Source organism: Netta rufina, assembly GCF_964035555.1.
Source record: "Netta rufina genome assembly, chromosome: 11".
Classification (NCBI taxonomy): Eukaryota; Metazoa; Chordata; class Aves; order Anseriformes; family Anatidae; genus Netta; species Netta rufina.
This window is the reverse complement of record NC_140134.1, coordinates 13,936,578-13,958,573: the sequence shown is the minus strand read 5'-3', so window position 1 is coordinate 13,958,573 and position 21,996 is coordinate 13,936,578. Positions and strand designations below refer to the sequence as shown.

The following is a 21,996-nucleotide window of genomic DNA, read 5'->3' as shown; positions in this document are numbered from 1 at the left end:
TCCCCCCGCTCCCCGCTCTGCCCGCCGCGCCTAGGGGCCGCCGCTCCCTCGCGGCCCCTCCCCTCGCCGCGCACCTGCCGGGCTCCCCCCCCCCCCCCCCGCGGTGTCAGGGCCTAGGGGGCGGCCGCGAGCCGCGGCGGGCGGCGCCGCGTGGGCAGGGCCCGGCCCCCGCCTCAGCCCCGCCGGCACCTGCGGGCGGCCCCGCGCCGCGCCCGTAACCCGGAAGCGCTGCGGAGCCCGTGAGGGGGGCGGTGGGGAGCAGCGCCGGGACATGGCCGCCGCCGGCATGGCCCTGAGGAGCGCGGCGACGCGCGGCTGAGCCCCCGCCTGGCCGCCTCCTTCCTCCTCCTCCTCGCCTTCCTCCTCCTCCTCCTCTTCGTCCTCCTCCGGGGGCCGCCGCTCCGCTGGGCCAGGCTGGGGTTGACCTTTCCGCCGCCGCCGAAGGGGGGGCGGTGCGGGGGGGGCTGCGGCCGCCGCCGCGTTAGCTGGGTGCGCGGGGTGTTTCAGTGCTATTTTTAATCTTTTTTTTTTATTTTTCCAAATTTTGTTCTTTTAGGGGCCGGCCGTGCTCACGTTTTGGCTGCTCTTTATTTTTTTTTTAAGCGCCTTTTACGGCCCCGAAGAGCCCTCCCCCCTCCTCCCCCTTTAGGCTGTTTGCCTTCTGGGAGGGCCGCAGGAGGAAGGTGCGGGTTGGGCCGGGGCAGGGCCCCGCACGGGTCCGTGGCGTTTTCTTTTCTTTTTTTTATTTTATTTTATTTATTTTTTTTTCTTCCCTCCGGCGTCTCTGATGCCAGAACAAGGCCCCAGAATGAACGGTTTCTCTCTGGGCGAGCTCTGCTGGCTCTTCTGCTGCCCGCCGTGCCCCAGCCGCATCGCTGCCAAGCTGGCCTTCCTGCCCCCGGAGCCCACCTACACCGTGCTGCAGCCCGAGCAGCAGCAGGAGGCCGGGGCGGCCGCCGGCGGGGCAGGGACCCCCACGGGATCGGGCACCTGCAGCTTGCACCTGAGCGAGCGGGCGGACTGGCAGTACTCGCAGCGGGAACTGGACGCCGTGGAAGTGTTCTTCTCCCGCACGGCCCGGGATAACAGGCTGGGCTGCATGTTCGTACGGTGTGCCCCCACCGGCCGGTACACGCTGCTCTTCTCGCACGGTAACGCCGTGGACCTGGGCCAGATGTGCAGCTTCTACATCGGCCTCGGCTCCCGCATCAACTGCAACGTCTTCTCTTACGACTACTCCGGCTACGGGGTGAGCACTGGCAAGCCCTCTGAGAAAAACCTGTACGCAGACATTGATGCAGCCTGGCAGGCCCTCAGGACAAGGTAAATGGATGTTGGGGACAAGGTTTTTCTGTGTCTCTCCTTACTCCGAAGGAGTCTGGTGTGTGCCCGGTTAACCTGCTGAGAGGTGGAGGGGAAGGGCCTGGAGACGCTTTGAGTTGCTTTGATGGTCAGCAGATGTTCCGAGGTGTAACTTCTTGGGTGGCTTCATTTGTCAAAAGGATGCACCAACCTTCATCCATGGGCTTTTTCTAGATTTAGGGATTTAGTCAGCCATGTTATACATTAGCCATTGCTTCGCCATTACCAATCTCCGTTTTGGGCAGGAGATACCAAACTGGTTGCAGATTGAGCTTGCAGGACAAAAAACCTTTTGTCCAAGATTTGCGTTGGTATAAATCTTTCCCACCACTTACAACGCTTAGAGGTAACCCTGCTGAGGCCAAGCTTTGACTGAGTTTGGCAATGACCTAGGCTCGTGCTTACCAGGAAACTGCTGGCACTCTGTGGCGTGTCTGGGGTTTCATGCAAGCTTGTGCGACACACGTCTTCCTCTTCTGGCAACCAAACAACTGTTATCAAATTGGGAGGGTTAGCAAGGTGGAAGGAGAAGAGTGTTGACAGGTGGAAGTAGAGCTGGGGATTCTGCCAGGTGGAGATGCCGAAGGAGGTGGCATCCAGAGGGATGGAGCAGCAAGGAGAAGACTGGCAAGGTGGCATGGCTGGTAGGAACACGGAGCCCAGGGCTTCCAGGAAATCCTGAGCAGGGCTGCTGCCCCGAGCTCCTGGCTGCCGCTGCCCGACATCCCTGGGCCTCTTGCTTTTGGCCACGGAAGCCACAAGTGACTTCTGTTGTTGTATAAGTGGTTCTTAAAGCAGGACTTTGTGTCCTGAAAGAGGGAGCTTTAAGAAGCTTAAATTGTTGCAGTAGAGCAAGAGAAAAGAACGAGGGACGTTTCCTGTTCTTGTCTCTGTGGCTGTGTAGATGAACTTGGCGTATGAGAATTGAGTATTTGATGTCTATCTTGGGGATACGTGCCAGCTTCAAAAATAGTGACAGGAGTTGTTTCTAATTTAGATAATTGGCTTTTCAGGGATCTGGGGATCGGTCAGTTGTGGAGTCCAAATGGCTTCTGACATTGGTCTGCCCAAGTCAGGCTAAGATCATGGGGGAAAGTTACCCTTTGTAGCATGTCTTTTGGCTGGATGGTGGCTAAGCCAGATTCTAGGACTCTTTATAATAAATAAATACAGATGTTTCTTGAGTATAAATAATGTTTTAATTGAAAGAAATAACTTTGATGTGCTGTATGCAGAATAAATAACTAAAGGCCACTATACTGCTTGTGGCTGATGTAAATAAGCTTTAAGGGAGGAAACTGCTTTGAATAAGCCGAGCCTAGTTAATGCTCGTCATTTAGTAGCTGTGTTTTTCTCTCCGTTTCACCATTTAGTTGATGGTATTTTTTTCATTAAAAGCTTTTATAGCTCTGGAGAAGTACTTTCACATCAGGTTGGTGATGCTCACATCTTGACAGGCATTTAGTACGTGTTTAAGATCAGTGTTGATCCAGAAGCAAGGCGTTCCTTCACTCAAGCCTACCAGGAAGCCTGAACTAGAAGGCAATGCGAGCAGGTGCCTGGCTTGCACTGAAAGGATTGGCTCCTTCTACTGAAGTGTGACTGGAGGAAGTTTATGAATTTGTATTTGAGTCCTTTTTGTGGTTTATACAAGATCTAGGTTCTGTTCTTTCTTAAATTGAGGGGCTGAAATCTGCTGACTCTTCCTCTGCCATGCTTGTAAATCCCTTAATAGGGCTGCACTGGGAGTGCTGCTAGGGTGGTTGTGTTACCATTGCTTAGATTTTTGGCAGCCAAAGGAAATAGTATTTTAGGTGTCCAGTAAAGGAATAGGATACTGTAAAATGTAAGTATAGAAAAAAAAAAAAAAAAGACAAAAAATCCATCTTGTCTTCTCAGGTGACTTTCAGCTTATATGGAAGCCATCATCTTCCTGCTTATAAACCTCTAAGCAGTAATATGAACTTTAAAAGACTGATAATTTCTTAACCCCATTTAATAAGTGCAGACGTTTAAGAGAAGTATTCTGCTGTAAAAATACAAGTCTGCCTTTTGAGGTAAGATGTCATACTGTGCGTGCCGTTTCTGCTGTAGCAGTTAATTGGTAGCTTCCAAGAGTTTGTGTGTGGTTTCGTTCCTAATGCAAATTTCTAGCATTTGGCCTGGAGTCATGCGGTAGTGAACTGTAACGCGTAGTTAGAAGTGAAGCCTTAAAATAGGAGAGGTTCACTATGCCACAGAGAGCATTTAGTCTCTGTGCTGTCTGTGCGAAGCTGTTGCTCTTCTGAATCCACCAGGCGTTCCACCTGGCACCAGAAAGGAATCAGTAAAATGTTGGAGGTGTTAGATTCCCTTTTCTTTTTTTTTTTTTTTTTATGTTGTGCCTGCAAAGTACAACTGTTATTTAGCAAATATTAATTTATCAGTTTGTTTTGAATGTTGTGCTGAGTAAGACAAGAATTTACACTACACATGGACAAAACAGATCGCTGCTGAGTTACAGGAATGATGATGAACTGTCTGTAGCTGCAAATTTTGACAATTTTTGAAGGTACTGACATGAGGGTCTTGCTATCACATACACAGCTGGGTATCAGACCTATAACAAATGATTGTAAAACAGATGATGAACAGTAATATCATCGAGGTTTATGTTTACTTCAATTATCGACCTCTCTTTGGAGAATCAACGTCAACTACTTGCCATTCTTTTAGTCATTGTAAAGAGTAACTTTCCTCACTGTTAGTCACATGAGTACTAACTACAAAGTTTTAATGCTAAGTCTTAAATGTCTTTCAGCCTAGGTAAGGCGTTGTCCTATAAATTTATCCCCTTGAAATGTTGTTTGTTTTTTTTTGTAGATGTTCTTTCCAATGTCTACTATGTCTATATGTCTACTTGTAGTCTGTATTTATTTCCTCTTGATCAGCAACTTTCTATCTAGTACCTAAGTATTTCTCAATAAATCTTCAGTCTTTATTGCTTCAGATAACATTTTTGAGTGCTACATTTGGGCAGGCAGGTGTGTTTCTGCTCTGCTCCTTGAAGGGAAGGAAGCTGCCTCATCCTGCTTTCTGGCAGGGCCTGGAGGGTTTCAAGTGGTTGGTTTTATTGGGGTGTGATTGACTCCCCCTAATACCTGATTGTCATAGTACAGCATTTGCACAGAATGACTTGTTTTCCCCTGCCACCTTCCCGAATTTCAGATGGAAAGACTGAGCTTTCTAACATTTTTACATGAAGACAACGTATGGTGTTTAAAATGGGATACGCACTCAGGGTTTGTGTACTGTGCTCAAGCACAAAGCTGTGACTGCCCTGTTGGTTGCATGCTATTTGTAATAAAATCAGTTTGTATGTTCTCTAAAAACTTGGGGAAGGTTTGAGAAAGGCTTTAAAATCCTGGTTAAATGAAAGAAGGCACTGCTGCTGCACAGTCTCCAGGTCTGTGCTAGAGTATCAGAGAGAAGCTGTTAGTGTAGCTCATCTTCTGGAGGCTGCGAGGAGGCAAAGAAAACACAGTTAGTAAATTGGTTAGAAGAGCTGTTCTGGTTGCGTTTAACAACATACCACTTGATAGTTTTTTGTTGTGCACAGTATAAACTGTTCTAATACCTTCTATTTCCATTTTAGCTTTTCATAATTGAGAGATTTAAATATTTCATTCTCAGAACAGGTACGACTAAGTTTGCCTTTCAGTCCGTAGAGGAGCATTGGTTCACTTCTGGTTTTGATAAGGCTTCAACAGAAATCTGACTTTGCCACGATGGAAGGAATTGAATTGTGAAAAGCAAGGGCTTTTGACAAATGAATGGCAGGTAGTTTATAATGTTTAATTATTTTAAAAACTTTTCCTTCAAATTTGATGTTAAAAAATGAACGACTATCATTACATGGATATTTTTATTGCGGTGCTGATTATCTGTCCCTCCTTATTGCTGCTTCCTTTGCAGGAATTGGTGGAAAAGTGTTACAGCTTTCGTTTAAGCAAAATTAGGAAACACCTAATGGGATTACACTGGAGCGATAACTAATCTTCCGAGGTTGTGCCAGTGTAGTTAGTCTCCATTTGCTGAAGTGGCTGAAGCTTTCTAGGTGAATAATGGTTTCATTTTTTTTCCTTGATTTATGAAAATAGTTATTTTCTACTTTATTTTTTTCTGCAACAGCCTTGTTTCTTTAGTGCTGTGTTGCTGTGTGTGACCTGGCTTGATGTCTCTGGATTGAATTCTTTGGCATTTGGGTTCAACCTAAAGATTTTCATTCTGTGTACTCCCTTGAAGCCCCTCCTAAAGATCTAGCCTTAGTCCTTACTTTCCACTCCGTGTTTCCAGAAGCAGGTAATTGAAGAATTTGTCATATGTACATTTGGTGGAACTGGGAGGACAGAAGTCATTGTTTATTATGAAGAGACATGTGAAATGTTCTGCACCTTCCCAACATGTCTTATACTAAGAATAAATTCCCTCTGTTATATTTTTACAGTGATGAATACATAATGATGTTATATATTAACTTTTGTTACTTTGAATATAAATTTTCCAAGGGGATCTTTGCATCGCCTTTCTACCACTGAAGGCAGATAAACCAGCATATTTTGTCATAAAATGGATGTATTCTAGTGAAAACATAGAGGTTTTGACGTGAAATTAGCCACGTTCATTCTGGAGATGGCCATGGGCCATGCTTGGCTGAGCTCAGGAATAACAGGGTTCCACCGTGCTTCCTCATTCATGGTGCATCAGCTGGTAGGCAGTTTGAAATCACACCTAGGTAGCTGGTAATTTGCCTATTGACCTTCACCCTACATCATATTAACCTAGACTTCCTTGTATTGCCTCTTACTGCAGTTGTTTGAGGCTAATAATTTTCATAATACAATATATATAATAATATAGCTGTTCTCTCACCCAGCTGTAGCCTACGTGTGCTCTCCTGGTTCCCTGAGCATGTCAACAGTGGAGCTTCATAATTCCAGCCATGGGTTTAGATTCGGGACTTTTTGTTGTTGGCTGTAATAGGTTATTTCCCACTTCCAGCTTTTTAATAACGTTGGTAAGGTGTCTGCAAAGGATTATTTAATGTGTGCTTACTGCTTTTTAAGGAGGCTGTTTTGTGAAGTGTGATGTATTCTACCCGCTGTGGTTAGTTTTACTTCAAGTAAAACTGCACACAACTTGTCTCAAAAATAGAAGCACACAAAATAGTCCCCTGTCGTTGTCTGTGTAATGAGCAGAGATGAATTCAGATGATGTCCCAGGGACAAATACCGACAACTGTTTAAAAACAGGTGCTCTGATGTTCAAAGTTACTCAAAATATTTATCAAGCTTTCGTGTCACATTACACAGATTAGTCACTGCAGTAGAAGAAAGTACTGTTGTTAAATATTTTCCTACTTGTGTCGGGACCGTAAGGTCAGAAAGCATATTTAAAAAAAATATATATATATTCTTGACAGTGAGAAATCTTTTGCAACCAGTGTATTTGGGAAGAAAACTAAGCTGCCAAAGAACCTTAGGGTAATGCTATTTGTCATCCTGAGTGTGGATAGTCCTGAAATTCAGCCGCTGGAACTGGCGAGGTTAGTTTACCTTGCCACATGGAGGTTGTAGGGCCTGGTTCTCTGCATCATCAGAGCATGGAACATGGGTTTCTAGAGAGCCATGCTGTTAAATCCTGCATGCTAAAATAATAAGACCCTTGTCTGTTTTTATTCCTGCTCAGCTGCCTGAAGCCTTTTGAGAAAGGAGGACAAGCCTTTTTCCCCTTCTCACTCTGGCCAGAGAAGTGTGTTCCTTCTCACGACTGAGCTGGAGGCTGTTACAGGGTGACCACCTGAGCTGTGCATGTTCTGGTAGCATGTAGGTTTGTTCGGTGTGATCCTACTGGGAGGATGAGCTGGATTTTGCTCTGAAGCCAGAGTCAATCTCCGCTCCTTCACAACCTCAAAAAAATCCCTCCAAAATTCAACCCTTTGGTTGTCCATATTTGCTTGTCCTTTGGTACAGTTTTGCTTTGGAGCGTTTCCCTGAGTTTCCAGTGGCTCACTGTTTGTGAGTGAGAAGAACAAGGGGAAATAAGTAGTAATGCGGTCCAGGATTGTAGATACCTGGGGATATAGATAGAGAAACATCTTACACTGCAGGAGTGGGTTATCTGCCAGCAACTGGTTTTGTGGAGAAAACTGACTTCTTTAGCAAATGGATATTTGTGTTTCCATACTGAATAAAGGAAACAGGTGAGGTGTTTTTTTGGTTTTCTATTTTTTGATTCTGTGCTGCTTCCTCATGTGGAAGTACACTAGAATAAAGGAAATGCCAAGCAATTAGCCATTTGGAGCTTAAATAGCGTAGCATATGTCTGAATTTCTTGTTTGGTTTTAAGATGACATTTGCATGGTGGAGAAAGTAATGTGGTTATGGCAACTTTTACCTTTAAACCCTGTCCCAGATACTTTTAAGGGAAATAGGAAATTAATTCCTCAGTTGCATTCTGTGTTGGCTTTAAAGACAACAGCCTCCAAATTATGTAGCACTAATAAATTCAATGGACAAGTAACATTGCTGTTTTTTTTTCCTAAAGCAGGTAATAAATTTAATGAATAACTAACACTCCCTTCTGCCCTCCTTTTCAAAAATAAATCAATTACAAGGCTGCATTGGAAGCATTTGAAATGAGTCATAAAATAAGCAACGCATATGGTGAAACTAACGTGCTCCTGCACATACCAGGTTTGCTTTGCCAATTAGCCCCTAAAAAGGGCAGAATTCTTTCTCTGTTGATTAACTTCAGGAGATCGTTTCAGTTACCGCTGCACTTAAGAGAAATTAAAGGCATTATCTGTGTGCAAGGTGAGGGGCTGCTTGTGTTTTCTTGAGTCTAGGAAGGGCACATCTTGATGGGTTTTGAGCTCTTGAGCATTTCTTTGTGTTAATTTGAGTCTATATTGACTGTTTGTACTGACCTGAAGAAGAAATAATTATTTTGTCTAACTTAAACTCAGTTTTGCTATGGGCTAAAACACAATAAATAAGCAGATAAACCTTCTGCCTCTGTATCTGCAGATAGCAGATAATGGAGATAACAGGGACCGGAACCTGTGAATAAGCCATTTCAGTGACCCAGTCGCTCCTACTCCATCTTGCTGCTGTGCTTGCCAATTTTTAGAGGAACGGCATATACCAGTCCTGCATGCTCAGCCCAACATCTGATGATGAAGCTGAATTTCGTTCCTGCTGTCAAACTGAGTGTTTTGTTGGGCTGTGTGGGAGCTGTTTGTTTGTTTTTCTTCCCAGCCTTGCCTGTTGTGTGAGCAATGGATGCGCGTGGTTGCAAACCCAGGAAACTCCCTCTGAACACGGAGGACTAAAGATGCTCTTAATAGAAGACTAGAAGACTTCTAATAGAAGGGGATGAATAATATGTGCTGTCGGCGTAAGGACATTTGAATAAGGAATGCAAAGATGTTCCTAAGGCTGGTTTGAGGAAAAATTAGTTATTGTGGCATACTTGTGCGTGTACCTGCAAACGCAGGAAGATGCACGTTTAGGCCAGCTGCATAATGGGTGTTATACAGGCATTATGTATATCTGTACCTTTATTCCATATCTTTTTTAACCACCATGTTAGTTCTGCACACCAAAGCTTCTCCTGTATTGGCATTAAACATTGCGGTTGGATTTGCTGACCATGAAACCACATCGTGCATCGGCAGAACATTGTGCTGAGCAGCAGGATTCGGCTCTGTTCCCACCCGCCTTCCCTCCCTTGGGCTCGTGTCTTGATGAGTGCTTGCATATCCATGGGAAAACCCCTACAATCATGAAATCAATGTGTAACATTTTTCCTTAAAAAGGGAAATTTTCATGTGGGTTCATAGATGAAAACTGATGGCGATGTGGAAGATGAGGTTTTAAGTTAGGACGTTTGCCTCAGAGTGCAGAGGGAAACATTTAAACTTCGTGTAACCCCAAAGTGTTGCATCTGTGGCTTTTGTGTGGCCTGTTTCTTAGAAAAACTTCATTGTGCTTGTCTGAAAGTAATATTATTTATTGGTACAGTCTGTTGAAATTATTTCTAGGCACGTCTTTCAAGATGAAAATGCATTTTTAAATGTTAATTTAAAATTAATGGTTGGCTTACACAGTTTTGGGTCTGCTTTTAGGAAGTCCTGTTGTTGAGCCTTCTTTGAAAATCCTGCTTACATATAAAAAATGTTAATTTAACAACTTTGACTCTTGCGAGCCTTGTTTATCAGCCAAGGCGTGCTAGTGACACGAGCTGTGTACAGCAGTGCCTGGTAAGGAACCTTTCTCAGGGCTCGTGGCGTCAGCTGGTAGTTCTCAGACCTGTTCTTGTACAGGACACTGCAAAACTTCTTAGGATCCCAGTATGCTAGAAGAGTTAAATCTAACTTTATGACATTGCATGTCCACTTCTTTGCATGTACTGCAAATCAGTGGATATGAAGCCATGGATAATGGGACCCAAGGAATCCGAATTTTTGGAGATTGGCTTCAACGCATTTCTCAGGAGAGCATGCTTTTTATGGCTTGAAGTGTTTCTCTTTCAGCAAGAGGGTTGTTTAGAAAGGGCTTTGCTCAGATTATAAAATCTTTCTGGGCATTCTTCACTGCTGACTTGTGAAGCTTGTCAAGCTTTGCTTTGGATGTTCTATGAGAACTTGAAAAATGGTGTTGAGTATCAGCAAAGCAGTAAAAATGGCTATATATTCTTTCCAGTATAAGATAAGATGAGATAAGGTTCAGATTATTTAATCATTATTCCATGAATCTTAAGCATTATTTATAATAAATTAAAAGGGAAGGTCTGCTGTTGGGGGGTTCATTTGTCTCAACTATTGCACTGTACAATAAATTGCAAGTCTTACGAGAAGCAAAGCAAAGTAAAAGCCAACAATAATATGGGGATAAACTTCTATTAAGCGTTTTGCATTTGTGGTATACAAAACAAGCTGCATTCAAAGGAATTCTTTAGTAGTTAACTTGCGTTTTTAAATGTTGGACTGGCTTGTTTGTACAGATCTTAATCTTTGTCCCGTCTCTGTATCATCTTTCCCAACAAGTGATGAGTTCATGCAGGATGAATGCATGACAGCCTGGGGAAAGTGGCATCTTTCAAGAAAATGGTCTTGGTTTTGAAGCATGTCCTCCAGGGGCAAATTTAGAAAACTCTTCTCCAATATGCTGTTAGTTCTTCATAGGTTCATTTCTCTTAAAAGTATTTGTATGTTCCGATGGTTTTTTTTTTTTTTTTTAATTGAAATAGCTAATTCAATATGATGTTTATTTTGGAGGTGTTCCCTGGACAGTTCTCTACCTTGAGGCAGTTGTTCAAGAGCCAGTCTGTCTTCTACTACCTCTAAGTCTTGGATGGATCTAAGCTTACCTGTTGAGTTGTAGTATACATTTTCTTCGTATTATGTTGTTGTTGTTCCCTACTGTAAAAGTCGGTATATTTTTCTAATGAAGTATGGCTTGAAGGTGTCTTAATGCTCCAGAAAATTACAGCGCTTCTGTGCTTAACCGACTGTAAAAGCACCAAGTTGTAGGAAGAGGTGGGGTGGCGTTTCAACCAGTTTTACTATTTTTACGGATACCAGTTTATGAACGTGTAACCTTTGCCTCGGGCTGGTTAATAATTACACTGACTTAACATACGTTACAGGCACCTGGTTTTGATGCAAGAAGCACCCTTTTAGAAGTCAGTACAGCAGTTTAAGATAGGTGGTGTTTGACCTAAACCCTGACTAGCATTGCTGAAAAGTTTTGACTTCTGAATCTCTGCCAGCTTCCAAACGCTTGTTTCTCTGATGAAGTAACCCTCTACGCTCTCCGTTGAGCTCTTGCTAATTTTTCATGTAATGTTATATTTGTTTCTAAAGCCTCCTGTGCATAAAACCAGTACAATTAGTTCTATATCCTGTTTTATAAAATTTGTGCTAAAAACTAATCTGATTACATATGAACTGTTATCTCTGAAGTAATACAGGCACAAATTTATTTGCCTTTCAAATAAAGGAATCACTTCGATTTGCATTTGCTTTAACAAAGAACAAAGATTCCAGTAGGTTCAAAGAACAGATTGTACTTGAATGTAACTTGTCTGAATTTTGGCGTAAAAGATAAGATTGTCGTAAATTCTTGATATTGACCCAGTTTTGTTCAGAGTGAGAGGGTTGCAAAGTGTCCTTGGTCTACTGATTTCTTTCCTAACCTTTTATTCTATTGAGACTGAGCAAGCTGGTGCCGAACACACAATTGGTCTCTTTGGTTGGACATCCACAGCATTTCATTTTTTTAATCCAAAATGAGTGTTAATTTGGAAAAATGGAAGCAATGTTAGTTTAAACTCAGCTCACTTTGTTACTGGCATTTTGAAAGGGAGAGGAGGGACTCGATGTAGCAAGCATTGCTTCTCATTTGTTAGCCTCCTCTGCCTTCCACTGCTCCCAGTGCTTCTGGGCAATACTCTGATGTGAACTGTCTTTTCTGCTTTCCACTGTAGAATTGGTCAAGAATAAGTCTGGTCAAACTTTCTTTAAATATTCTTTTTAAATTCTCATGAAATGTTTCAGTTTTGCCTCCTCATTGAAACCTTTGTGGTGATAGGAGAAAGGGAAGCACTATTCATTTGAAAAGTGTAACTGCGTGGAGAGCTAAACATGAAAAGTGCGTGCTGGGAGGGCAACCCGGCAGCAGCTTCTAAGTGTGTGTCATGAAATGGTGAACTACAGAAAACCTACACAGACACAATATTACTAACTGAATGGGTGTTTGGCTAAACTTGACATGAATACACCCACTCTTCTAAACATTACACGTGTTATCTGTTGTTTCAAAAATAGAAACTCCAACAGCGCAAGACATAGCAATAAACCATGCCTGGCAACTGCTGGTGTGGCACCTACTGGAATTGCTGGCATTTTTTCCTGCATACCCACTTGTTCTCAGGTGGTGCTACAGTTAAGCAGGGAACCTGATTTGTCTACCAGAATGGCGTCGCAGATACAGAGGCAAATAATAGGACACTGAAAAACATCGTAGTCCAGGAAGCTACTTCTCCTCTCTCTCCCTCTTTGTTATTTTTTAATGTTTCATTTATTTATTTATTTTTATTTCCTAAGATGCATCAGCAGGTCAGTATCTACCTTTAGCATCAGCTGGAGTAATGCACTTAAGTGATTGCATTAACAGATGTCCTTGATCCACTGCAAGGTACTTCTGCTGCTTGTGGAGTGGCTGTCTGATAACTGATAAGCGTCCTTTTCTTGCTAGTCAACCTCCTCCTTGAAAAAACCTTTCACAGACAGAGCACAAAAACAATTGGTTCTGTTAACTAGAGAGAATGCTGGCAGAAAACAAAATACCCAGCCATGCTGTGTGAATATCGTAAAAGCATCTTGATCTGCACAACTTGGTCAAAATGCCTTTTACTCCGTAGAAGCTCAGTTGATGCCAAATAAGAGCTGCTTAAACTGAACAAGTGTTTGTGACCTAGTTCCAGGGCTAAGTTTTCTGATGCGAGTTCAGGAAATTTGTGAAGAAATGAGTACCTCCCTAAATCTCTAGAAGTACTGATCCTGTTTCTTAGACTAATATTAGTTACTTTACACATCACTGCATTTTACCTATTTTAATGTTTTGCATGTAATTAAATGCAGACATCCGTTTATGTAATAAATTGCTGAGTTTGTGCTCTGTTGTTAAGTTTCTGGAGAGCACAACACCGATTTCATGACCACTTCAACCAAACACACAGAAGGAATGCAGAGTCCATGCTAAATCGTTCAAAATTCCAAGCAGTGGCTCCTGGACAAACAGGGAGGAGGGATTTAGCCCCTGGGTCTGTGATGATAAAGGCTTTGGCTAGGAAATTTGATTTTAAGCTCTGAACCTAGTTATCTGCGATCTGCTGTTTTGGAACATCTGGTGCTGTTAATCCTGGTGATTGCTGTATATTTTTTTAATCATCTTATCTTTATATTGATTGTTACCAGGGTCTGAACATTGAATGCGCTAAAAGTTCATTAAAAGAACGTGCACAAGAGGAAAAATAAATGTAAAATCATACAAGTCTAAATGCTGCTTGAAAAATGTATGGATTCTGGGGAGCAGCAGGTCTTTAAGCCTGGTAGAGTCAAGTGAGCCCGTCTTCAAGTAATGGCAGTGGAAGAACTTGAGGATACCTGGGAACCATTTGCAGCTTCCCATTTATATAGTACTTTAATGTAAACTACAGGAGGCCCTCACTGTTTTTTTTCTTCCCACCCCTGTATCTATTAATACACTTCCTCTTGAAGATTAGTTAAGAAGCTACCCGTAGCTGATACCAGAAGGAGGTTTTTTGTAGTATAAGAACATAGATCTTTATCATCAACATAAAATGAGTGTTTAAGATCCATTTATGTATAAAGGCACTTCCTAAGCTTCTGTTAGTATCCTCTTTTTAACCTCCCTAGTGCCTTTTCCATTGGAATAAGTCTGTATAGGCTGCCCTGAGATGAGATTTTGAACCCCACAGCAAAAAAGTAGAAATGAACTGATGCCTTACTTCAAAAATGGAGTGCCAAAAATGGTGAGAAACAAGGAACACTGAGATCTTCTTGTTTCTTAAAAGATATTGGAAAAATACTTTCTTGTAATGGAGTGGTTTCATGAAATGACTGTCTTCTTCCATTTGGCAGTTAGCACTCTTGTTAGTTATTGGAATATTTAATAAATGTGTCTGAGAATGGGTAACAGAGAGAAGGCAGGGGAGTGGTGTTTCGCTGTGAGGCTGTGAATATTCTCCACTTTGAAATCAAGTGCCTAGGCACATCCAAATTCACACTGTAGTACAGCTCAGTGTCTGCAGCACATACAGAACTGATCTGCTTTCTGCTCTTGGCTGGGGGTGGGGAAGAATAGAGGTTACAGTGTCATTTATCCAAGCAGGATTTCTTCCTGTTTGTGATTCGCAAGACGTGTCAGTGCAGAGGAAGTGCTGAATGTTTAGATTTTTAGATCAAAAGGAAGCATTGCTTTTCCTCTTTAAATCTATGGGATTGGTTTCAGAGTAATTCAAAGAAACATGAAATATTTCCATAGAATTAAGAGTGCTATCCAAGCAGGATGTGTTTTCTCCTGGAAAAATGGCCTGTGACACTTCACTTAGCTTCTGCATTGAGCCCTTAAACGTTCATGAGATATTGCATATCTTTGAGAGAGATCTAGTCTTATTTAATAACTTTGCTTGCTCTTCTACAGTGCACGAGCATATTAATGCAAGTATGCAAGGGCAGGAGAAATGCTACTGCCAGCTGAGTCATCTTCATATAATGCTTGTCAATAAAATATTCATTTAGCAGGGACAGATGCGTCCATTTACAGTCAGTTCTCTAGGAATCTTGGGCCAGTGCATAGGTACTGATATTTTGTTGTAGCAGAACCTCTCTGCTGTCCTCATCCTCTGTTCTCCCTTCCTGCCCTCTCCTCCCCTTTCTGCCAGGGACTCTTAAGTCACTACCAGAACTAAAACAATGCTTTGGGATAGGCAGAAACAATGCATGCAGATTGTCTGCTCACGTACTTGCAAGTCCTCATCCATCCCAGCTCCCGTGTAATCCTCTTGGGACTTCGGCTTTGGGGCTCTGCGGGAGAGACTGCATTCAGATTTCCAGGGATCTTTGAAGAACAGTGTGAAAATGGCTTTAACTTGGTCTGCTCTAATAGGATTTCAGATACAAGCACCTGCAGTTTGCTGAGGCTGTTCGACTTCTTTGTTCTCTTCTGTCAGCATTATGGAGATAATGGTTGAATCTTTTTTTGTCAGCTTGTTTTCTGGATATAATTACAGATGTCTGAGTGACTTAAGGAAAATACTGTATCAATGCCATGTGTTTAGTGGCTTGTAAGTTATATCAATTAACTGTAGCAAAGCTAGTCATTTAATGGGGTTGATCTTCTGCTTTTATCACCTGAAAGCGTAAGACTCTTTCTAAAACCTATAGATGAAATACCCATTAGTCTGAAATGTAGATATAATAAATAATTGTGAGAGAATGCAAGAGTTAAAAACAAAAAAAGGTACAAGAAAAAGCTATTTAGTTTCATTTTAATTCAGTGGTAGAACTAGCTACGGATGTAGTTCTAGGACCCTATGCTATAGAAATAAGTTTTTGAGTGATCTGCTTTTATTTTTTTCCCTATTTAGCCTTCCTAATATTAATCTCCAAAGGATTAATTCCAGCTTGAAAAGCCATTTCATTGTTCTGGAGCATCTAGACAATTGCCTTCACAAGAGTTTGCATACACTTCTGTTTTAAGATCCTTACGCAGGGGATGCTTTTTTCATTAAGTCATTGTGTGTGTGTGTGTAGCTGATCAGCTATGCAAACTTAGAAGCATGAAGATTTAAGTGAGCTTTGCAGTTCAATTACGATGTAAGGTCAGTCTTGTTTCCTTGAGATGGATATACCTGATGAAGAGGGATCAGTTAAATCAGTGCTGATGCAAAGTTTGTTTTTGCCATCAGCTTTAACTGGTTCACTTTTTAATTGTACTTTGTGAGCTATGTGCTGATCGGTAGAGAGGATGGATTTTTTTTTTCATTTTTGTTTGTTTCTTCCGAATTAAGATAAATGTATAACAGGGATATGTTTTGGGAAAGAATCTGTACGTGACCCTGCATGAGGACAGGATGCTCAGCTTATATTCCTGTACAATAATAACTGTATTTCAGAAACTACAGCCTGGCATGTTCAAAGCAAACCGGTGCCTTTGTTTTTTTTTTGTCTTGGCTCTTCTGGATTGCATGCTTCAGCAATTATTCCTTGCTTTGAGAGCAGTTGAGCTGGTAAAAGGGTAGAAACATCAGACGGGTGGGGCAGGCAGCAGCTGGGGTCAAAAGCCACTGTACTGGTTCTTGGATAAGTAATCTCAGCACATGAGTCAGAGGCTTAAGACTTGAATAGATGCAGCTCCTGGTAATTAGTGCTGCAGTAGGATGGCCTGAAACTATATTGCATGGTGTTATAGGTATGAGGAGAGGAGGGGAATGCCACAAAAGTGAATTCAGGGCCTCGTGTGGCCAAGAGTCAGGGTAAGAGTAGTGCTTGAGATTTGGTTGAGGTGACAGAGGTGCTCCAACAAACAGGTGGGGGTATTAAAAGAATAATACAGGGCTTCTGAACAAAACTGCGTTGGGAGCTGTTGGAGAGCACCGAATTTGCTTCTCTGAGGCTTGCAAACCCTCTGACTCCCTGGCCGGTGAGGAGGGTTGTGCTATGAGCTGCTGGAGCAGCCAGGCTCGGGAGGGAGCCAGGATAGGATGTCTTGGCTCGCTCTGAGCTTTCAGCCTCAGAAGAAGGCAAGGCTCTCTGGTTTGGAAGCAGCTGAAATGTAAGAAACAGTTAGGAAAGCACAGAACTTGTGGGACCACAGAACCAGTGTTAATATTTGTACTTGTTTTTTTTTTTTTTTTTTTTTTTTAATGTTTCCTAGGGAATCGGAGGAGACTTCTTCTCCAAGAGCAGTTTCTGTGTTAGTTGCCACATAACTTGGTTTACCTGGAATCTTTATATAAAAAGATACTGTGTCTAGGTACACAGATACAATCTTTTTTTTCTTTTTCTTACAACAACAAGGAGTTGTTCTGCAACAGCCCTTGTAAGATACAATTTTAGGGAGCATTTTACTGCATTGTTTCAGCCTGTTTTCAGCTTTTGAGTATTGCTGTACTATAAAACATACTGTATGCAGTATGTGGCTGAAATAAAAATACCATAGCAAGATAGAGATGAGAGAAAGAGAAGCTGGGGATGAGGATAATGAATTCCTCACTCCAGAAGATGCTATAGACTGGCTTTCTCTGAGAAGGTAACAGAATTTTCTCTGCTGTATCAGGTTATTTAAATGCACCTCCGAGACTGGCTGTATAGATTTTGTACACTGGTTACAGTAAAGAGTATATAATGGAACGTGGCTGGCTGAGTTTTTGTGAATTATTCATGCTGTGGTCAATGGAGATAGTTTTTAGTGGCCAGTAAAGGTTCCCTGTCTTTGATAAATAAAACTTAATACTTCTCTCTTGCACGTTTATTTGCTATGAAGCATCTTAATTAAATGCAAAATACTTAGTTGAAGTAACTCCAACTCTATTTTTAAACTAACTGGACTGAGAGATTGACTTTAGTATGCCATCTACCCATTCTGTCTTGTGACTAAATGGTGTAAATCGAGACTGCTGTTAGAAAATAATTTGGGAGAAGCAAGAAACTAAGTATAGTAGACAGTATGTGTGTGTCTGCAGAACCTTTGCCTTGTGAGACAGTGCTGGTTTCAGAGCTATAATTGGCTTCTCAAGTTGTTCAAGGATAAGTTCACCTGTATGTATGTGTTTAACTCTTACTTTAATCATTACTAGATACTGGACTTTCAGTTTATAGTGATTTGATTGTATTGCACCTGTGCATAGGGAGATAAAATAAACACCAAAAAGGACAGTCTCAGAAATCAGGAGTACTACGAGGGTGTCAAGGTGTGTCCCTTTTTACTCAGGCACAAGTTAAAAGAAGAATAAAACACATCTGTGTTCTAGTTCATAGGCTTCTTTAAGAAGCCAGAGGGTGATGCCTCGTGCCTAAATACTGTTACCTCCTGCGAGGAAGGTGTTTTTTTTTTTTAAATTTTACAGTTACTTCCACACTAAGCTATTAGCCTCTCTGCCCTCACAATGAGTACACATGAGAGGTCGGTTGAGATCTTTGAAGTGTTTTGAAGTCACTCTTCAGTTGCAGAGCACCATGGTCAGAAAGCTCTGTTAATTGTTCAAACTCATTTAAAAACACAAGGCTGAGAAACAAGAAAACTGTCGTAATACCACATGTAGCAGGCTTAGGTTCTTCTGCCAGAGCTATTGTGCCTTTCTCTAGCAGTTTGGTAGGTTAGCTTTTGCTTCTCTTTTTGTTCTGTGTGGAGTATGTGTATAATAATAAGTCTTTTTAAGTTAAAGCTATGTCACGGTTTCCCTGTGAGCAGAAGACGTCACTGTGTGCCCTGGGAATCGCAGTAGTTTGTTCTTGACTTCCCAGGTTGCTGTTCTCTTCTGCTCTCTTGTCTACTGATAAAGACCTTGACTAGTCAAACTGAAGAAAAGAAACCATGGGGCTTGACAGGAGGGTGATCCTTCCCTCTCATTGTATGTACACACACTGATATTGGAGCCTTATCTTACTGTCATAAAATAGTGGAATGATAAAGGTAGAAGTTCAAGTAAACGGCTTGGTCATGTCACTGCTCATGGTTTTTGGATGTTCTGGAAAAGTCTGGCTTTGATCATCAGTGGCCTTCTTGCTAACTTTCAATATGAAATGATCGTAAAGTTACTCTGTTCTCTCACGTCACTGTATCCACTACATGAGTTTCTGCTTAAATTTCAAAGTATATTTACTGAAAACTCTTATTTCCTCATACCTTAAGTTGTTATCGGGAGGGAAAAAAAATCTCAGTCCTGTAGAAGCAGCAGTTTCAAATCTGTGCCTTGTTTGTACACAGCAGCTAGTTCATGTGGAGACAAACAAGCATCCTAACAAATGGAACAGCAGCTCAGTATTCTAGGTTACTGGGGGGTGTCGTGTCATAAATACAATTGAGTTCTCAGTGCAAGAGAAGACAAAGGGGTTCTTACGTGGTAGCTCCTTAATAAATAAATAAATCAGGAAGCACAGAGTGTGTATTTTCTGTCCATTCTGTCTTCTGTATCCCACTTGCTACTGCTCAGCTAGCTTGGAGGAGACTTCTTCCAGAATCCAGATTTGCAGAAGTCTTTCCTAGTTGATGAGGCATGCCACCAGCTATTTCTTTCTCTCATTCATTTCTCTTTTGACTCTGTCTGAAAAACGCTCCAAAAATTCAAGTGGATAGACGCAGTCTTACTGCATTTGTTAAATGGTCTCTGCTGTGAGATCATGAGCTATACATGGGTGTGAGGACAGAGCCTGATTTACGAGTAACAGCAGACGGGCTGCAGACAGGACCTGCTGCCTGCCAGGGTGCAGAGCTGTGGCTGGGCTGGCAGCAGGATGGTGGGAAGATGGCTCAAAAATGTGGTGCAAGACGAGCCTGTGGAAGTGCTGCCATGGTGTGGTATGAAATTCTCCAACCATACGGGTGGCAAAGGGGAAGAAGGAACATACTTGTGCTGGTGAAGCTGGAAAAAACGAGGGGAAGGCGTTTCCCACTTCAAAACATGACATATTCAGGGGCCTATGCTTAAGCCAGATGAATGCAAAGTAACTTCATGTATTTGGAAGTAAAATAAAAAGAAATTTAGAGAACTGTCATACTAAGGAATTTATTTCAAAATAGTATATCAACCCCCACCCCGAAGCTACTCTGTGTAGAGCTTTATAAATTCGTTCGGTTTATGCAGTAATCTGTACTTTTTTACAAAAAACACGTCAGTCTTATCTTTAGTGGGAAACCCCACTGAGCACTGAAGTGCAGGAAATGGAGGTGAGGAGTCCTTAAGTGTCCCATTCATTCCCAAGCCATGACTAATTGTCTGACCTATTCCTGGTAGGTGGATGGTTGACCTGTTTTCGCAAACATTAAATCACGAAAATTCTGCTGTCTCATTGGCAGTCTGTTACAGTGCTTCTTCATATAAAAGGGGAATGGGAGTGTGGGGGGAACTAACCTAAACCTCTTTGCTGCACTTTTTTTGCCCTTTCCATCTTGTTCTACTCAAACTAGGCAGAGTGGGTCCCCTCTTCATCTCTGCAGCTGCCTCCTCAGTATGTGAAACCTGTTGTCATGCATTTCTGAAGCCTTCTTTCCTTTGGAATAAACAAATCTTTTTTTCTCTAAATTTTTCAAATGCCTTTTTTTTTTTCCCCCCTATATACCTGGTTGTTCTTGCTGCTCCTCTCTGAACTCTCCACATCTCTTCTGCCATGAGATGCTGGAGATAAGATACAGTAATTTGGCTGAGAACCAGAACCCCCTGGTTCTGAGTGAACCAGGAATAATCTCTTATCTGAACATCTGGCATGTTTAAGTCCCGTGTTTACAGTATGACATGGGCTTGTGTTGAACTTGGGATCTACCATAATTCTCTTTCTTTCTGCACAGAACTGGTTTAACCAATTATACCCTGTCAAGGAATGAGCTAGCCTCTGGATTAAGCTGTGGCTGTGCGGTGGTACTGCATAAGCAGATTTTCTGCTAGTGCTGCTACTGCCATATGGGTGTGAGGACGTTAGGCAGGTTAGTTGGTAGAGGTAACAGTGATCTTTAGAGCAATTAGTACTACGGGGCAAGAGGAGGATGACACACAGCACCTGAAGAGCAGCATTTGCTGAAAAAGCTCACCTGTTTCTCCCCTCCACCTTCTGTTGGTCTAACAAAAGCTATTTGCTTAATAAATGGAAGTTGTTAGCCATCCTTGTGTCTGACTTGAGTGTAGGTGCTCATTTCCACATCCTATGTCATACTTGAACTAACCTGGGCAAGGAAAGCTCTGCAAAAAGAGATTTTCAGCTCTGTCAGTTCAGTGCGAGCACTTGTGGCAGTACAGTGCTTGGGAAGTGGGGAAGTGCTGGATGGAGGCTGGGAGGTGGGGAGCGGTTACACTGCTGCTGCCGTCAGGCTTGTTGAGACTATGCTGTTAGAAATACATCTGGTTAATGATTAGACACTACTGAAACATTTTGCCCCTAATTTTACAGTTGCGGGCTCCTCTCCAAGTAGATCTGGTAACAAACAATTCAGTGTAACTCAATAAACGTGTGATTTCATTACAGCTTGTGCCAGAGAATGCCATGAAATCGCCTTTCTTCACCTGCCCTAGCTGTTCAGGGCTGAACCTGCTGTGGCTTCACCACTCAGCACTGTGCAGATCCCCTGGGTTTGTCATAGCCGATGCACTTGATGTGGGCATGGTTCTCAATATTTAAAACCAGCCGATTACCACAGGGCAGTAACCAGGAGGCAGATGTAGCAGTTCATGCTTTGATGTAGGTTACTGCAGCACAGCTGATCATCCTACGGAAGTGGCTGGAGGAAGCCAAGTTGCTTCTGTGTGGTTGACTGATTTATATGGAGAGAAAAGAAAAAAAAAAAAAAAAAAAAAAAAAAGAGCTGCTGTATGACTGGATTAGCGCCACAGTTGCCTGCTACGCTGTGGTGTTTGCAAGTAGTGAGCTTCTAAAATAACATTTAAAGAGGGCATTTTCAGGTGTTGTAGGCTTGTCCTGTAACTCCAGTATTAGTTAGCGTGTATTGATCAGTGCTGGGGTTTCTCCACAGCATAAGCAAATGACTCTGTGGTGTGGCAGTAAAATAATAGTGATATAAAACAGTGGCATATTCCTCGATTAAATTTTTCTGGCAGCCATTGAAATTATTTTGAGTGTGAACACATTTGTGGAATTACTTGTCTGCTCCTGTGACAGTGTGCTGGGAAATATGCCAAAACAAATTGTCTCTTTCTTGCAGTTTCATAAGCCAGAATACTATCCAAACTCTTTCTGGCTTCTACTACAATGAAAACGTGAACTCAAAGTCTCCTACATGTGAACTTGGATCACATTGTGCTTAGAATCAAGCAGGAAAAAGGTAGAGGAGAGAG

General features: G+C 42.2%; 1 protein-coding gene across 1 annotated transcript in view; it reads left to right on the top strand.

Moving 5' to 3' along the window:
- The first annotated feature begins 256 nt into the window (after positions 1–256).
- The window catches only part of ABHD17C (abhydrolase domain containing 17C, depalmitoylase), a 32,527-nt gene continuing 10,787 nt past the window's right edge, over positions 257–21,996 (top strand). The window contains exon 1 of the mRNA XM_084293210.1: positions 257–1,323. Coding sequence (XP_084149336.1) covers positions 788–1,323 — 536 coding nt within the window. The 5' untranslated portion in view covers positions 257–787. The remainder of the gene's footprint in view (positions 1,324–21,996) is intronic.